The sequence below is a fragment of the Galleria mellonella genome, unplaced genomic scaffold, assembly GCF_026898425.1.
Source record: "Galleria mellonella isolate WM207_F2 unplaced genomic scaffold, CSIRO_AGI_GalMel_v1 utg312, whole genome shotgun sequence".
Taxonomy (NCBI): Eukaryota; Metazoa; Arthropoda; class Insecta; order Lepidoptera; family Pyralidae; genus Galleria; species Galleria mellonella.
In genome coordinates, this window is record NW_026442074.1 from 3,048,256 (window position 1) to 3,060,968 (window position 12,713).

Sequence of the window (12,713 nt, forward strand, 5' to 3'; positions counted from 1 at the left end):
TGATAACTATCCGCTGCTGAACATAAGCCTTTCCCATAAGGGGAGTTTTGCCAGTTTTCGCCACGGTTGGCAGGTGGGTTGGCAACCGCAGTTAGAGTTTTAGAGATGATTTGAGATGGACGCTGCTGTCCATCCTTCGCTTTTCCTTAGTCAGCTGTTATGACACCCACAGGATAGGAAGGGGTGGCCTATTCTATGCCGGAACCACACGGCTAAATTTCTATCAGTTACAGGAATTTTAAGATGTTCTTTGTAGCGACGTTTTTATCTCTTCAGTATGTATTCGGTAAATGTATTTTACAAAAGGAAATATATCGTTTATGTAAAAGTGGGCTACAGCCACAAATTAAGTGCTGCGGCGTTTCTCCCTCCTTGTGACAAAATCTGCACTTTTTGGGCATAATTCTAGTCAGGCCATATGCTTATTTTGTTTGCAGTGACCAGTGAGAGCCCTTGTTAATACATACATATTATTTTTACTTAAAAGTGTTAAGTTTTCTTAGAGTAATTCTGAATACATTCTAAAAATCCCTTAATTTGCGCTTTGGAGTTATTTAATCCTGGCAACATGATACCCTCCATGCGTTGCCATTCCTGAGGACTCAGGTGTTATTCTTCTGTACTCTGTAAATTCACTGCCATATCCCACCCTTCAAACCGAAACACAGCCATGCAAACACAACTGCTTCACGGTAGAAATACGAATAGGACAGAGGTGCCCAAGTAATCGATTTTTGTACAGTCTCCCTCTGGTAAAAATTATATTACCAATTTGTCATTTTGAACAATCTTAATTTGTCGTTTATTGATATTTTCAACTTTATAAAATACAACTTAAGTATTACTTTTAATTGTAGAATTAAAATAAAAAACATGAACACTCGTGCAATATTTATCTTTTGGTGTTTATTGAACGAAACATAACAAACCGTATCAATACATCGCACCAACAGTTCGGAAGGCACCTTACTAATACAAGACATTATGTACATTTAGACCTGTATACATTTTACTATAGAAAGTCTTAGAATACACATATAATCAATATATTTGGTAATGATACTAAATACTGCTATCTTCTAAATAATGCTAAATGTGTTTCGTGGCACAGAATATTTAATAGTAGTATTAAAAATATATATAAGTATGTTCATTAACTAAATTCATTCCTTGAAACTAGTGTTAGGGGTCTACCACGAAATGAAATCCCGAATTTTCCAGTTCAATTTCATGTTTTTGTTCGTACCAAAATCGGCCCAGTAAATGGAACGGAACATTTCGTTCGTCATAAATCCTACTAATATTCTGAAAAACAATATTTTAACATTTTAAATATTTTTAAACGATATGTATTAAGTAATTTTAACATCAAATTTGTGTTTCATGCAACCTCGAAATTTTGAAAAATATTTCATGGTAGGTATTCATTAATATGATCTCAGAAAAAAATCCTAGAAAAATCTTTATTTTAATATAACAAAAAAAACAAAAAAATCACAATAAAAAAAAATGGAACAACTATATCTTTACCAATGCACATACCTATTGTTATAAACGCTGGTTTTAAAGAATGGATTTCATAACATACTGTATCAGTCCGCCAATATGTTCTCGCGTATTTTTGCTTTAAGTGTAGCTCCTGAGTGACAGCGTATCACGTTTGCGAATCCGCCAGCGTAATGCGCCGGATTGCGTGCGCGGTCGTTTACATCACGAACAGGTTGAAAAACACACACAGATTTTTATATAGCGTACATAAATAATTAAAAAGGAATTTAAAAAAAATCAACACATAAGGAAATAAAACGGGAGTTGAAAGTTTGTATGGGAGCAAACGAAGCCACGAGCAAGAGCTAGTATCACATAGTTATGGAATATTTGTTTAGTGCGTGGCGGATTCCACATACACGATACGTCGTAAACCTTTACCTTATATTTTTTTATTTATACTTATTTTAAAAAGCAACGAGCACTTTCATATGTATTTTTTACCCTCTTATAAAGTCTCAAATACTTACAGTATACAATAGAATCTCGATTATCCGAATATTCGATTATCCGAACTTATTATTCACGGCTCTTATTACCAATTTAGAAATGGTAATATTTTTTAATAGGGTACATAGGTATTATGTAATCCATTACCTTTATAGCTCTTAATTTTTACATCGTATTGTCTAAATAACGTATATAAAACTTTTTACATAATAAAAAAATACACATATTAATATTAAGTATTGTTTGATTTGACTTTGAAATCGATTATCCGGATTTTCGATATAACGGAATAGTCCCGGTTTTATTTGACTAGAATAATCGAAATTCTACTGTATATTAATTTTATAATTCATAATATTGCAGCCAGCTAGCTTTTTCTTCGTATTTAAATACTTTTTACTAGTTTCCTTATAGGAATGCTTATTGCGATAAAATACAACTCTTTGTAATGCAGTTTTTTAGCCGACTAGAGCGAAACAAAAAGGAGGGTTATGATTTTTGTATAACTCTTTCTAAGATAACGAAGAAAAATTATTTTTTACAAGTTAGAATTGCTTTTTATAAGTATAATAAAGAATATATCTATTTTCCTATATTCTGTGCGGAAAGAAGGGCGTTAGGCAGTGCGTTTACACTGCTGGTCATAACAGATTCTAATAATAATATTAATTATTTGCAATTCTTGACTTTCTATATATTTATTACATGCTTAATATATTTTTGGCTCATACACTCAATCTATACAATCCTATGTCTTCACTTAAAATATTTATATGTAATCATGACAAACTTATTTTCTCTATTTATAGAACTTTTTTTTCTTAATATGTATATGAGTGTAATAACTTTACATAAACTATGGTGATCAAATAATTTGATTCAGCCATTATTTTTAGTTCAATCACAACGTATCACTTAATAATAGAAACAATGAAAAATGTTTTTATGGAAATAATTATTAATTTACAATTAAATTTTTAACTACAAATGATTATTAGTCTGCTGTCACTTATTGAAATGATTATGTGACGGAGACACGAGTCAAGTTCGACAAACCTTAGGATCGAAACATAGGTATTGCTAACAATATTGATAATCAAATATTTTTTTTATAAAAAGTTATTCAACAATTCACTTTTGTGTGGATATTGTCATGAAACATTACAAATATGTTGCAGTTAATACTGCACATCGTAAAAAAAAATAGGAAAATGTCCTAAAAAATCCTTATATTGTGAACATACTAAATAATAAATACCATCTACATTGTGAACCTTACATAATGAGAAAACAATACTACTAATTACTAAATAGGTACTCTTTGATCACTGAATTACATATTAATACAAACATTATTGCTTTCGTGACTAAATTTGTACATTTTTTTTATATGAGAAACGGATACAAAACAAATGTAATAAAAGAAAACTATTACGTTATTACAACGTAAGTACCAGGCTTGCAGCCTGTAAACGGTAGTAATTGAGTACAAGATTAAATTTATCTAAGACTGTATGGAACGCATACTACGGAGGGTTGAACAGTTCTACGACTAACCTAAGTCACTCGTCGACACACTTCATCGGACAAATTACTGGACCGAGACGTGACGTCTTGATTTTCTGCTATCCTGGTAGGTGATGCCCCTGAAATTTAATAATTAATTTTTTACATATCGAATTAGTGCTAATGAATGAATGGATGAAATGAATATTTATTTGCCAAAAACACTTTTACATAGATTATTAACTCTATGAATTACACACTCCATGGCTCTGATTTGGTAGAAGGATGGAAAATTTTGCATTAAACGGAGGCGTAGTAACCATGGAGGCTTAGTAATTTAGGAATGAGTAACGCATGAGTGGCAACACCGGCGTCATAATATAGTCAGTGTGTTAACTTGTATGCCATTCACATAACGTGCTTTTTTATTTATAAATAGCTGCTCATATACAGAATATCATCATGCCATGTGACTTCTACAGTATTGAGTGTTGCGAAAAATTAATAACTTCTCGATATGTATATAATATCTAGTTCGATTAAATCGTTACAATAAAATTGCACGATATTGTACTATAGTAATAATTATAATTACAAAAGCAATCTATCTACTAACTTTATGACAACTATTATACAATTTGACATTTTCTGGTTAAAGTAATTAAAACAGCCTTTTCCCAGTAAGAAAATTATGGGCCTAAATATTACAAATCTTCATAGAATGATACTTACCAATGACTGGGAGTCCAGGAGCGGCAAGGAAATGCTCCGATACCCTCCGCGGGCAGCGGCTATCGGCTGAGGTTACTGACATATAAAGATTTCAGTTCCGTCTTGGGAGTGTTCTCGAAGAGTGCAGCACGGTTTTGGCCTTCGCCCTTTTTCACCCAATGACCGTATACCCGGAAAGCGCATCCATCAATCACCTAGAAATACACAATTATTTTATTATAAATAAACAGAGTAATTGAAAGAGAGGGGATTATTAGTTATGGGGACTAACAACCCTATTGCTAGCAATATACCCTATTAGGTCGACCTTCACGTGGTTCTCCCTGGAAATATTTCTAGTAGGAAAATTTTCCTAATAACCCACCCATATTTAATATATTCGTTATTAGGTCAGTATATATAGATATTCAAACTATATTTTCAATATATTACCCATCCCTATTGAAGCGACCCAAGTTTATGATTAGGTAATGACTTGGAAAAAAAAAAAACTATTTGACATTTGACTGAAAATAAAAAGTAGCATCTGGCAACTCTGTATGTCCGTACCTTGCGGAAGGCTCTAAAGGGCTAGTACCCAGAGCCGTAAAAGCCATTAAAAAAAATAGTACCTTGCGCAGCACACGCGTGGTATAGGGGTCGCGCAACGCATCGTGCAACGGCAAGTCGCGCGCGGCTGTATGCGGCAGGCGGCTGAGGCGCACGGCTGCGCGAACCGTCACTAGTCCCAACCGCAGTTTCGCGCGTGCGTTGAACCCGCCGCTCTTTATCGCCTGCGCGTGCGCAACGTTGTTTTAGTATATAGTTAATGGCTGTACTTTGCGGTCCTGCCCCACACTTAAGAGCGCTTGCAACTTAGCCTTAGCAAAGTTTGGCAACGTCACATTTAACTGCTAATTTTCAATAATAATTTAACAGTTTTTGATGTTTTTGCCTGATTGTTTAAAAAGCGCTCTGCTAACGAACTAAAACGTTAATTATAGTATAGATTGCATATAAATCTACAACTAACTAACAGCGGTTGCCAACCTGCCTGCCAAGCGTGGCAAATACTGGCAAAACTCCCCTTATGGGAAAGGCTTATGTTCAGCTGTGAACAGTTAAAGATTGAAATAATGATGATGGAATCTATAACTAATAACTGTGCATCTACTTAATATTTAATTTTAGAATTTATCAAATATGTTTTTGGCATCAAAATCAAAATTTTTCCGTAACAGCTTAATAAGAATATAATTTAACGATTAATGTTTTAATTCGGCAACAGAGAGCTTTATGAATATTCTGAAACATGGAAAATTATTAAATTATTTTTGAAAATTGGCAGATAACTGCGAGGTTGTCACACTTCAGTAAGCTAAAGTTACGAACACTCTAAATATATAATTATGCCATGTAAATAAATATAGTATGCCCTTTTTTCAAAATAGTCAATCGTGACAAAATAAATCTGGAATTACTCATAGTACGGCGATGAACTCAATAAACTGCGAAAATAATTTTCAAAATAATTTAAAAAAACTTACTTTTCGAAAAAGACCTACTGTTATTTCAACCAATTTCAAAAAACATTTGGATTAGGAAAAATATTTTGTTAAATAAATTATTACTTATAAAGAAAGCCAAGCTGATTTGTAAATAGCAAAAACAAGTTCATGCAATAAAAACAAAAACAAAAGCCAATTAAGCATTTTGTGAATGTGTCACTGTTAGTAAAGGTAAAATCCAAAACGGTATGTAAATAAAAATTAAAAAAATGTATCAAAAGTACTAATGTCTGTGGTTTTGTTGTTATACTCTGTATATAGCATGACGAGAGTGACAGCTGTTAAAACTATAGAAAAAGTGGTACTAAAACGTAGGTAGATACTCTTTATTGTTTTCTCCAAAAGATTATAGTTGTAAACTTATTACAGGTAACGATGTCGATTTGGAAAATTCTTTTATTATGTAAAAGGATATACTTACATATGTCCCATAGTAATTTTATCAAAATCAGTTCAGCAGTTTTTGTTTTGAAATCAAAATAACTGATTTGGCCAAAATTTAGACCGATTTTTTTAGTGGAACACAATTTTATTTTTAAGTTATATAGCATTTATAAGTACTTATTAGTAATTACTTGCATAAGAAAACTACAATTTTAAAAGTTCAAATTCACTTATATTAATGACAGAAAAAATTCCAACTTGAAACGAGAATTCAACATTCAAACGTGTATCTTAATAAAAACAATATTATTTGTATGAGTAAATTAATGGGTAAGTGTAATAGTATTAGTGTTTAAAATCGCTATCAAGATTCAGTTAAAGTTTTAAATCAACTATTAGACTAATATGCTTAACACTCTTTTGCCCCAAAAATACGCAGAGACCATGAACTGCGGTAGCGAAATCTAACTCTATTATGATAATAGAGAAACAAATATAAGTTACTAGTAATCCATCCCGGCTTCGTACGGGTAGATAAAATTTTCGAAAATAATATATAGCCTATGTTACTGGCTGATGATATAGCTTCTATAAGTAAAGGAATTTTTTAAATTACTTAAGTAGTTTTTGAATTTATCCATTACAAACTTTCAAATTAGCAATTTAGCACAAAAGAAAGAGACAAAACAGTTCAATAGCCTAAAGTAGGTTTACCAAGGCTTGATGTTTATATGAATAAGGGTTTTTATGAATATTGGCAAAAAGAGCAAATTGCCATATACTGTACAGTTAAATTTAGCGATGCTTAACATATATTTTATCTCGCTCTATTTGTTTCCGATTTCTATTCATAAATGCTTCTACCCTATTAGAGAAGGGGGCCTCATTGGTATAAGGTCGACGTCCAAACAGGCCCCTTTTAAACGTAGATTGATTCCCAGAGAAAATCCCGATAACTTCGTCCTCGCCTACCTTCATTTACTTTAAGTCCGCCAGCGTATACCGATAGCGCAGGTGGAGTAATCATTCCAACATGATACCATAAAAAAACACCTCATAAAACATTATTGTCATGAACATATTATTTACTTTTCGCTATCGCGTTCACTACATCATACGTTGTTAATCTTAAAATTTAACGTGCCCATTAAAAAAAAAACTAATCGAGATAGCGTATTCCCCATTTCGTTTGGCCACACAAATATTACCATTGTCAACTGGTCGATCCTAGACATCCTGCGGCTGCTAGAAGACAGCGACCTCTTGAGCGGCGTCATATCCTGGTCCCACAACTACCAGGAGCGAAGAATATGTACATTGTACGAGTTGTAGCGTCAACTGATAATGTATTTATGCTATGCTAATAAAATAATTTAAAGTTATCAACTGTGCCCGATTTAGTAGGGACGAGAGGGGCCAAAATGAGGCCAGCTGGTCCTTAAAAACGGCGGCAAAGATTATTTTTTACCGGAGTGCCAAATATTTTTACCCAGTGCGGCGAATATTTTTTGCCAGGGCGATAAAATTGCTAAATCGGGCACAGCTGATCAGTAGGCGTGATAGAGCAAAGAATAAAAGTGCGTTAAGAGCCAGCTTCTAGTGTTGCTATGTTTTGTTTAATAAAATTAAAAAAGCGGAAATTAAAGTTATTGCTTCATTGCATTAGACACAAAGCTGTAAGTTAGACTGTATAAACAAAAGTGGTGAGAAAAAATATTAAATGATGGCTAGTTTTGTTCGATATTTTTCTTCAATATTTTTTAAATATTAAATATTGGCTTTGAGTTTCTGTACTGTGTTAAAACAAAATAAAAAAAAAATCATAAAAAAAGTACTTAGTACGTTACATTTAACGCTAGCTTATAGCTTGATTAAAAAATATAACTATTTCCAAATCATTCATATCTATAAATATTGGTTATATATAAAAAAAAGAAGTTTTATTAATTCACTCCAAATATTTTGTTTAATTATAAAAATAATTTTTATTAATTAAGCATATAAGTAATTCTTATAAACCAACATAATATAAATGATTTGTCTTTTATGTACCAGGAACACATAAAACATATGTAGATGGCTCACCACAGGGTTGAAGAACGAATGGTTGAGCGCGTCGTCTAAAGAAATCCTCTGGTTTGGTTCTACTACTAAAAGCCGTCTGATAAGATCTTTGGGATCATCTGTAATTACAATTTAAAAAAAAAATAAATAAAATCAATATATTGAATAAACAATGACATTTCAACTTAACACAATCGAAATTAGTAACTCGTTTAGTATTTTAAGCGTCCATTATATATAGGACATATGCCACTAATATTATAAAAGTGATGTTTGTATGTTTGTTATTCAAGCATATTTAAACTGCTGAATACAATTGAATGAAATTTTGTACACGGTAGGTCATAACCCAATTTAATACAGGATACTTTACATAATGATTCAGGCGAGAAAAGCCGCAGGAAACAGTTATAAAAAATAAATTATAATCAGTATAGATAAATTATATTCAAACCAGTTTGTTTTAGTATCTAAAATTAACTTCAAAAATATATGCGTAAGTTTTTTCATTCTATGGTAAAGTCAAAATAAAGTTCTTTCCATTGCTTCTACCTACCCAATGAAAGACAAGTATAACGGATATGTATGTATATAGGTATATATGCATGTATGTGTCTTTATAATTTAAAATTTAGAACTTTTGATGCACTTCATGTAGTATAATAAAACCCCGCTAGATTTTTTAAACTGATAACAAAAAAAATTATGTTAAAAAAATAAACAACCATCCGAACCTGATATGTCAGCCCACTCAGGGCTGGTAAAGGAGTACTTTCCCTCCATGATGTTCCGAAGCATTACCATCTGCTTTCGGTGCCAGAAAGGCGGGCAACCCACCAGCCTGCAATATGAATTATAAAATGTTATTAGAAACCTTGCTTTCCATTCTAAGTTGCATAAAAAAACCTATTTTAAATTATGACAAAATTCATGAAGGTATGTAGAAGGATAGATATTTGTTACTCTTTCACACAAAAGCTACTGAAATTCAATTACCATTACGTGGGCCGTATGCTTATTTGTTAGCTCAGTGGTGTATAAAAAATAACTTTTGTGTAAATAATAATTCAATGTTTTGTAAAAAAATATAAGGTATAAAAATAATTTTCATTTTGCGACTTATTTTTAAGAACAAGTTATTGAATTTTAGAATTTAATAAATTTAATTTTGGATTTGTTATTCTTTCTAGTATTATCACTTTCGTTTTAAATTTTATACCAATAATTATTAATTATTTTTAAATTTGATAAATTCAGTAAATATTGATTGGTACGAAATGAGATAACTACCAAGGCAACATAACTAAAGAAGACATTAACCTAAAATTACTTACAGTGTAAACATGATGACACCACAGGCCCAGCTGAAACGCAACAAATATTTGATTATCACAGAGTAAACATAAATTAATATTGATAATTATAACATACAACTTTAATTATAAAAAGTAACATTCATTTGTCGTTTGCTTAAATGTTGAAGAAAAAATAACGTGATATTATTTTAAGAAACTGTATAATAATGAAAAATTAAAATATGTTGATGCATGTACCTAAAATATATTACAACATTACCTACCTATATATTATAACATTATATATTTTTTTAATTTTAATTATATTTAGAAGGTATTTGAATAATTGCTCGTCATGTGTGTGAGTATAACAAAATATATTGTCACAAGTTCTTTTTATCCGTAGAATGTCCCTTAAGGCGACTAAAAGAGAAATTTCAATGTGCCGGTACAAGAGGAGGAGGAGGAGGAGCTAGCTAGATGGAAACGCACGTAAAAGTTAGTAGGGTAATAAATAAGTAAATACAATTCGCTTACAAGATGAAATCTACGCCCAGAAATGGAACATTATGAAATGACGACGAAGTCTAGTTAATTATTGGAGTCCTATTCCAATTTAAACTATAAAGATAAAATTTCGAAAGGAAAAAAAAAATAAATAACGAAAATATATTTAACCAATTTTAAAAATTATTTTACCTATTTTAGCAGCGAATAACATGAGATGATTTTTTTTTATAATTTACTAATTTATCTTACTATATACAGGCGGGTCGCTAGTATTTCAATAATATTATATACCCTGCACAGTTTACAGGCTCTAATCAAATCTCTGCGCGGCTCAGTTCCGGGCGAAGTATGTGAAGTCGTTTCCCCAAATAATTAATACTGATAAGACGGTATTCGCGTGGTCGTTTGACAAAAAGAAGTTTTGTTTTCATTTTTGTTTACTATACACGACACACAATCCCAGACAAAATATTGTCTATGACTCATTTTCAGAGGACTACACAATGAAGGATTCATCTTATTTTATGTCTTCTTCTAATAAAACATTATTATTATCTAATTACTAGGTTTCACCCGCGACTTTGCGTGACCGGGATATGTAAGACAGGCCTTTTCAAACGCTACTGCAGGCACCAGTCTCAAACAAAACCGGTCTTACATATTTAATTGTACCGCAAGCTGTTGCTTTTTACTACCTCTTGTAAAGAGATAAATACGTCATTTATTCATTCAGATGGAGATATAAAACAGAGAATTAGGTAGTGCGACATAATGATGTTGATACTCACATGTCCACCTCCATACCGTAGCCGGGCGCGTCGTCGAACATGTTGGCTTTCAGCGTCTCCGGCGCCAGATAACCCGGCGTGCCGCACAGTTCTGTGGAAGAAAAGTTTAAAGTACTTTTAGCACTTATTGGACTCCTTTTGAGGAAAATTTTCTACAAGTTAAATTGAACGTTTTAACAAAGAATCATGAGTCGAAAAGGGAACAAGCAGTTTTGAGCCAAGCTGGTATAGATAGCTCAAAATTTATGTAAATCGAAAATGTAAATCGATAATGTAAAATAAAAAAAAAATCTCAAAAAACCGGACATCAATTATGGCAAAACTAGTTATTTTAACTTAAACACTAAACTATTGAACCGATTTTGTTAAAATTTCTGTGGGAAGAATTTGTAAGAATATCTTTTCAGATAAATAATAAAAAAAATCTGAATCGGTTTATATCTAACAGAGTTCATTTTTAATGAGGTTGCATAAAAAATACAACCGAATTAAAAACCTTACTCTTTTTGAAGTCAATTAATAAGGTCATTAATTATCTCAATTACTATTTCTGCAAAATAAATTTAGTGACCACATTTTCCCAACTGCGAAACGATTTTAATATTTCTTTTTTAATTGAAAGTTTTTCTTTTTTTTTTTATTCAACTTAGAATGGCAAACAAGCTGACAGCCCACTTGATGGAAAGTGGTAACTGTCGCCTATAAACATGAGCAGTACCATGGACACCCATGATACCCCCCATGTGTTGCCATTCCTGAGGACTCAGGTGTTATTCCTCCGTACCCAGTAAATTCACGCCATATCCCACTCTTCAAACCGAAACACACCCATGCAAACACAACTGCTTTACGGTTAAAACACGAATGGGACAGAGATACCCAAGCAATCGACTTTTGAACAAAGTCTCCCTCTGGTAAAAATATAATTATTTTTTATATTAATATCCTTTACAACTTTTTATTTTTAAATTGCTGTCTGATTTTTAGTAAAAACCGTTTAATTATATATAGATAACTGTCTCAAGTAAGAAAAATGGTACGAAACATCCATTACACCACAAGATTGACTTGGAATGATAACGACATTGTGAAACAGCAGTCACGCTCCGGTGCACATGATGCACTGCCGGTACCTGCCCGTGCAGCGGCCGCGCGTCAAATCGAAGTATCTGCATTACATCTAGTTTGTACACAATACATACGCGGAACAAAGAGCATTGTGAGTTGACAGATACGCCCTGAATACAGATATTATTTCGCCACTATCCTGAGAAGCTTTATAAAAGATTTAAAAAAGTTTGTAATTTTTGTCTACATTACGCAATTACACGACCGTTTAGGAACCAATTTTGATAATAACCAAAGCAATACATAGTATCAACTCGATTTTCCGAATACCGATTATCCGAATATTAGAGTATCCGGACTTATTTTTCACAATTCTAATTACTGGTTTAGAAATGGCATTGTGTAATAATTAGGTATAATGTAATCCATTATCTTTATAGCTCGTAATTTTTTATATCGTATTCACTAATAATGACGTGTGTACAACTCTTTACATAATAAATAAATACATATTAAAATTTAATTATTGTTCGATTTGGTATTGAGATCGATTATCCGGATTTTCGATTATACGGAATACAGGAGTATTCCGTATTATTTGATTCGTTTTATTGGATTCGAATAATCAAGATTTTACTGTATATAAAATCTCATATCACGTTTTTTGTGTGTATTTGATAGGTCTGAAAATAGGTCGTAGGCTATAGGCGTGAGAAGGTTGACCCTTCCCCGAATCCTTTTTTTAATTTTTTTTTATATTTTTTTATAATTTAGTATCAAAAAATACTTATCTTTCAGCCATAGAACCCATCCCTACATAC

The 12,713-nt window shown here is 32.1% G+C and overlaps 1 protein-coding gene across 3 annotated transcripts in view; it reads right to left on the reverse strand.

Moving 5' to 3' along the window:
* Positions 1 to 878: 878 nt before the first annotated feature.
* LOC113515041 (phosphorylase b kinase gamma catalytic chain, liver/testis isoform) overlaps positions 879 to 12,713 on the reverse strand; it is a 33,118-nt gene continuing 21,283 nt past the window's right edge. For 2 of the 3 annotated variants that reach the window (XM_026899170.3, XM_031908450.2), the window contains exons 5-12: positions 10,825 to 10,915; positions 9,566 to 9,595; positions 8,966 to 9,072; positions 8,253 to 8,350; positions 7,376 to 7,459; positions 4,848 to 5,009; positions 4,237 to 4,430; positions 879 to 3,644 (exon numbers count right to left, since the gene is read on the reverse strand). In XM_026899170.3, the coding sequence (XP_026754971.2) occupies positions 4,296 to 4,430; positions 4,848 to 5,009; positions 7,376 to 7,459; positions 8,253 to 8,350; positions 8,966 to 9,072; positions 9,566 to 9,595; positions 10,825 to 10,915 (707 nt within the window). In that variant the 3' untranslated portion in view covers positions 879 to 3,644; positions 4,237 to 4,295. The remainder of the gene's footprint in view (positions 3,645 to 4,236; positions 4,431 to 4,847; positions 5,010 to 7,375; positions 7,460 to 8,252; positions 8,351 to 8,965; positions 9,073 to 9,565; positions 9,596 to 10,824; positions 10,916 to 12,713) is intronic. The other variant, XM_026899173.3, reaches the window with a different exon arrangement.